Here is a 6,792-nt window from a genome sequence, read left to right as displayed (position 1 = left end):
ACGGCGGATTGTGTAAATATTGGCAAGTGTCCCTGGTCAAAAAGCTAAGGGTAATAGCTGGACAGTAATCTATGACATAATTTCAAAAGCGAAATCTTCCAAAAAATATTTGGACATAAGGGGGCTTTTAACATAATGTAGTGTTGTAGGGTATCACAATGTCGGCCCCGTACGGGGACTACTTAGGTCGACTATATCTGGTACCAAACGTGGCACGTCGCAATATTTATATCATATTTATTTTGGGCCGATGCGATATGGATTGTATTGGCACATTCCTTTGGAACCTACTCCATAAAGGGTCATCAATTTGAGTAATCATTTCGAAGTCAAAATATATTTAAATAATCTAACATTGGCCGAGGGTCGGCAAAACCGACAGATACTTTTTAACTTGTCAAGGGTATGATTTTGAAATAAAAAATATGCACATGATTGCCTTGATAATTATTCCATGACTATTTATAAATTATTTTTTTAGTTTTAAAAATTAATTATTATTGAGAGAAATTTTCGATGACATCACAAGAAAGTCTACAATTTTCGCTAAGCGAACTGTCTAGGGCAGCCTTGGGAGGCAACTCAATAACCTCCGAACATTTGCACATCTTGCAAAACCTATTCATGATTCTCTTGAAGAAATTAAATTGTGAAAATGAAACAGTTCGGATAACAGGATTCGATGGACCTTGTTGTAGGACGATTCTGGAAAACTCAAACGATAATAAAAACCCATTTAAACTGCGAATACAAAATGTCGAAATTTATCAAAAATATTATGATTTGTTGGAGCAACTGGAGATGCAAACCAAATCTATGCAAGACAAATTGGAGCAGCATTTTTCGGAAATACGAAAACGTTGTGCGACAAATGAGTACAGTTCAAGGTGTTGGGATTTCTATGCCTCCCCGACAGAGGATTTGTGTACGCTGTACAGTGACTATAACAAAGAGTTTTGTACCATGGCTCAACATCCAACATTCAATGTTGAAATACGCAGGCGTATGACACGACCGGTGTTGCAGCGTATTTCCAATATCGACTCGAGGCTGGAAGTGATGAGAGACAAATTGAGAAAAATCAATGATGTTGCGGATAGGGCAGAGCCTAAATTGAAGTTGGTTGAGGCATTGATCGGTGACATTGAATCGAAACGCCATGAAGTCCAGCAACAATGGCACTCAACACGCGAGGCAATGCAGGAGGTGCAAGAAATGTTGAATTGCAAATTGGATCGTATGATTTTGCCGACAATGAAAAAAGATTTGGAAAAACGTTTTGCAGCGGTGGATCAACATATTGCCATGTTGAGGCAGTTGCCAAACAATTGCTCAGCGCCAGCGCAGGCGATTGATGTAAAGAAGGAGAATATTTGTATTTCATGTAGCCCTTATAGCGATCGCAAATTAAAACCAAAACTTAATTTAAAATTCCCTAATGAGAAAAAGTGCAAATGTGCAATAGGTCATACGGAGCCAACACTTTTGGAGAAAATGGATAAAATTCAGGTTAAGACATATAAATTAATTGGTAAAGTTCCAAAGTTCCAGTATTCCAAATTGTAATTCCTTTTTGTCTTCCCTTAGCTGTCCCCGTGACATCCTCATTGTTGTCCTACGATGAAACAACAGCGCACACAATCACACAAGAGTTGCACGATGCCGGACACTATGTGCATCGATATACCAGCTATAACAAATATCGTTTCCAAGACTCATTCGATTTGGATCCTTTGATAACCGTCGCTACAAATAATCGTTTCAAAACAATGCGGCGCCTGAGGTCATTTGATCCCGTAAAGTCACTAATCTCATTATCCGACTTCCAGAGAACATCACAACAATTGAAAATTTCAAAATTAAAATCAAAAAAGCCAAAAACAACAACAACGTTTTCAGTTAGTGAGGATGGAGTGCGAAAATCATTGAAAGAATATCATCGGCAGGAAAACGATAAAGGAAAATCCATATCCAAAAGCTCTGTAAATTTTTCGTATGTGGAATAAAAAAAATTAATGGATTTTAGATCTGGGTGATTTGTAAACCGTCACTCTTTCTAATTTCGATTATAGCCCAATTCTTATATAAACGGAATATTTTTATACCCTCCACCATAGTATGGAGTGTATATTAAGTTTGTCATTCCGTTTGTAACACCTCGAAATATACATTTTAGACCCCACAATGTATATATATTCTTGATCAGCATAAAATTCTATGTCGATTTAGCGATGTCCGTCCGTCTGTGGAAATCACTCTATCTTCCAAACGAAATGAAGTAGGTTGATAAAATTTACTGTCTGCAGGACTTTTTTTTATTGAAAATAGGCCATGTAGGTCCACGTTTTGTATAGCCCCCATATAACGGTACCTTCGATATGCGGTATTTTGATGATTTTAGCGACATTATTTTCCGGAATTATTTCACATTTTGTATTTGAAGTTCGTATTGGATACTACAGCCAATGCCACACAATTGTCTGTGCAGGTCCAGGTTTTATAACCCCCATGGTACCTCCCTATATTCGGTATTTTGATGATTTTAGATACATTATAAACATATTTTTTTTAAGTTTTGCATTTGAATATTGTAATAGTATGTGACAAAAGTTGCTTATGCAGGTCCACGTCGTCGTATGGACCCTAATATACGGCTACATTCGGCATTTTTAAGATTTTAACAGAATTTTAACGGATTTAATTTTTTTTTTTTTTGAAAATTGCCAAATTTGTACCAAATGGTGGAGGGTATTCAAAGTTCAGCCCGGCCGAACTTACAGCTTTTTTACTTGTTTTTTACCCTTTACCGTCTATCCGATTTGATGATTTTAGCGACATTATTCGCCGGAATTGTTTCAATTTAAGTATTTGAAGTTCGTAATGAATAATACAGCCTCTGATACAAAATTTTCTGTACAGGTCCACGTTTTGGTATAGTCCCCATATAATGGTACCTCGCTATATTCGTTATTTTGATGACATTAGCTACAATATTCACAATTTTTTTTTCAAGTTTCACAATTGAATATTGTAATGACTTATGGCAAAAGTTGCCTATGCATGTCCCCGTCTTCGTAATAATATAACGGCTACATTCGGTATTTTTAACACTTTAACAGAATTTTTAACGGTTTTTTTTTTTTTTGAAAAGTGCCAAATTCGTTCCAAATGGTGGAGGGTATTCAAAGTTCGGCCCAGCCGAACCCACAATTTTTTTACTTGTTTAAATTATACAAGGGAGCTTTACTACCATATTTCTTCATACTTGTTCAAATTATCATATAAGCTTTTTATTGCTGTAAGAGCAGATTTTAGGCATTTTAAGTGTCATGTCTATATCTTTCACACGAATTGACTGCAAATTTACATTTTTTTAATCTTAGGGGTCTTTTCCAGATTGAAATAGAAATGTATCTTTTTTTCAGAGACCCGCAATGAAATTTGATCTAGAATAATTTTTACTTTGACACCTTCCCAAAAAAATTAAGTATAAAGGGAAACGTGTTAAATTAATAGGTAAACAAGTAAGCAAAGGCTATAGTCGTGCGGGCCGACCATGTGAAACCCTACAACACTACAATATGTTATTATATGTTTTATTCTTTTATGCCAAGAGGGCATTCTGAACCAACAAAATTTGTCAAAATAGGTCCAGCCATTCTTGAGATATAAGCATTCTGGCTAACATCCCCTTCCTTCGTATATACACACGTTGTATATATTTATATACTTACTCTCGCCATCTACGTTACGGTCAGAATTGTCCTTTTCATCTATTTGCGATTTCGCTGGGATTAAAAATATTCGCGGTTTAATAAAAATATTGAGTTTTATTTAATACAAATGTTATTTATGGTCTATTTCACCCACTAAATATTACCCCATGACCATACATAAAGGAAGGTTAAATTCATGAAATTTTTATGTTTTTGGTCCATTTCAACCCCTAAATATTATGCGATCATATTCAAAGCATTAGGCTTTTATTCTGACCATAACCCCACCTCCATTTTCAATTTCGTGAAAATCGGTCCAAAATTGCGACCAGTAACGTGACAAACGGACATACATAGCTAGATCGACTAAGCTCGGCGAGATAGGAAGATCCATATGTACTTTCCTATGTGGGAAACCAATATTTCGAGGTGTTACAAAATTTTTATCCCAATCAAAATTAGCATAGTGGTATAGGGTATAAAAATAAAAAAAAATACATAATTTTTATACCCCTCAACCATAGTATGGACGGTACCTCTATGTATTCGGTATTGTGATGTTTTTGCGACATTATTCACCGGATTTATTTAAAGCTTCCTTCTGCTCACGTCTTCTTAAAATTGTTCACATCTTCGTATAGACCCCAATACAACGGTAACTCCCCATATTCGGTATTTTTAAAATTTTAACAGAATCTTTAACGGTTTTGATTTATTTCAAACTGCATTGTTTCAAATTTAGTATTTGAAGTTCGAAATGGGTACTACAGACAGAAAATTATCTGTGCAGGTCCACGTCTTCGTATAGCCCTCATATAATGGTACCTCCCTATATTCGGTATTTTGATGATTTTAGCGACATTATTCACCGGAATTGTTTCAAATTACGTACTTAGAGTTCGTAATGGGAACTACAGTCTGTGACAGAAAATTGTCTATGCAGGTCCAGGTCTTCGTATAGGCCCCATATATCAGTACCTCCCTATATTCGGTACTTTGGCGAGTTTAGGTACAATACCCATTGAAATTGTTTGAGATGTCGTATTTGAAGTTCGTAATGTATGCTACAGCCTGTGACAGAAAATTGTCTATAACGGTACCTCCCTATATACGATATTTTGATGATTTTAGCTACATTATTCACCGTTTATTTCAAGTTTCGAACTTGAATATGGTAATGGCTTTTGACAAACAATGTCTATGTAGATCCACGTCGTGTAGACCCCAATATAACGGATATATTAGGTATATTTAAAATTGAAAATTTCCAAATTCGTTCCAAATGGTGGAGGGTATTCAAAGTTCGATTCGACAGCTTTTCTACATTTCTTTCTTGAGAATTTTGGCACTTTTTTAAAATTCACTTTTTTTGTATAATGTCAGTGTCAAAATGTCATTCTGGTTTTTGAAAATTGGAGATGGATTTGACACTATTCGGTTCTTATATCGGGTTCTCTGTTGATTTTTTTTAAGCATATTACGTAGCCTTGACCATATACAAAGGTAGGCCAATATTTTAATACATATACCCTCAGCTAGAGGGGTATATATCATTTGAAACGTCAAAATGTGCTACCCCGAAATAAAGGTCTTAGTCCCTAGGTCTCTTTGGACCAAATCCGTTTCAGGATATTTTGAGTCGATCTAGCGATATCCATCCGTCTGTCTGTCTGGTTGATGCGCACGATAATTCTCGAAGGAAGTGTCCGAATACGTCCAAATTCGATACACCGCGATATTATCATTACTTTTGGATCGAGTTTCGAGATGGGAAATATCGGTCTACTCCTTGGTACCTCCACCGCAAAAGATTGAAATTTTCAAAAAAAAAAAAAAAACAAAACTATTTTACTGCTCAGATAGAGAGATGGTAATCCAATTTTTCTCCTACTTTAAAAATCATAATATTGGCATCAGTGCTAGGTAAGGTGCGAAAATAGCCAATATAGGTCCACTCTATCAAGTACCTCCCCCAAAAAGATCAAAATTTTGAATAATTGTAACTTTTATAAAATGTGATGCGAGTGTCCTATTGTCTTCAAATTACACACATCACTATATTAGTATTAAACCAAGGTCTGGTATGAAGATGGGATATATCCGTACACTCCTTTTGCTATCTCCCCCATAAAGGTTCAAAATTTAGAATATCTACTAAGCTCATAAGACGCAAAATTAACATCCGATTCCATTCAGACTTGGCACATTTCAATATTCCTACCAACCAAAGATCTTTTGTAAAAATGGTCGAGATCGGACCTTTTCTACTGGTTCCTCCGCCACGAAGGGTCAAAGTTTCGAATAACTAAAACGATCATAAAATCCGAAATATACATCCCCTTCTCTTCATATTTCACACATCTCATTATCTCTACTAACAAATGATCTGCTGTGAAAATGGGATCGGCCCACTCCTTCTGGTATCTCCCCCACAATTTTTTTATATCCATAAAACTCATTAAACGCAATTAAACGCCATTCAGACCATTTCTTCTGGTAAAGGGTCAAAATTGTAAATAACCAAAACGATCATAAAATCCAAAATAAGCTTCAGGTTCTCTTCAAATTTCACACATGCCATTATTTTTACTAACACAAAATCTGCTGTGAAAATGGGATGTATTGGCGTTTACTTTTTGATACTTCCCCCACAAAGGATTCGAAATATTGAAAAACAAAACGCTCGAAACAATTCGGCGTATTATTCAACTTGCTATATCTAAATATTTTCCTGAGCCATAAATCTGATATGAATATATTATATTTTAATCAGAATTTATAATTTCGTGTAAAATTGGATATAAATGTTCGATTTCCTTTAAATTTTGAACACGGTCCACTATATATGGTACCTCACGTATATTTCCACATTTTCCAAAATTTTCACATATCTCATGACATGTTGTTATATTTATATCCGAATTAGGTCAGATACGTATTGGATAATATTGGGAAACTGCTTCGGAACCTCCCCCATAAAGGGTCAACAGAATAATCATAAATTGAAAATTGGCTGAGAGTATACACCTGCCGGCAAAACAAACTAATGCTATTTAACTTGTTTTAGCTCTATTTT

The 6,792-nt window shown here is 35.4% G+C and overlaps 1 protein-coding gene across 2 annotated transcripts; it reads left to right on the top strand.

The window, feature by feature from the left end:
- The first annotated feature begins 471 nt into the window (after positions 1 to 471).
- Positions 472 to 2,044, top strand: LOC101890197 (uncharacterized). 2 transcript variants are annotated; one of them, XM_020036878.2, is made up of 2 exons: positions 472 to 1,509; positions 1,588 to 1,697. In XM_020036878.2, exons 1-2 carry the CDS (start codon positions 517 to 519, stop codon positions 1,597 to 1,599), a joined length of 1,005 nt encoding a protein of 334 aa, XP_019892437.2. In that variant the 5' UTR covers positions 472 to 516; the 3' UTR covers positions 1,600 to 1,697. The 2 variants fall into 2 exon arrangements, with proteins under 2 accessions (XP_019892437.2, XP_019892436.2); XM_020036877.2 differs by having other exon boundaries at positions 476 to 1,531; positions 1,588 to 2,044.
- Positions 2,045 to 6,792: the final 4,748 nt, after the last annotated feature.

This window comes from Musca domestica, unplaced genomic scaffold, assembly GCF_030504385.1.
Source record: "Musca domestica strain aabys unplaced genomic scaffold, Musca_domestica.polishedcontigs.V.1.1 36, whole genome shotgun sequence".
In the NCBI taxonomy this organism is placed as follows: domain Eukaryota; kingdom Metazoa; phylum Arthropoda; class Insecta; order Diptera; family Muscidae; genus Musca; species Musca domestica.
The sequence above is the reverse complement of the archived record's forward strand: the minus strand, read 5'-3'. Positions and strand labels throughout refer to the sequence as shown.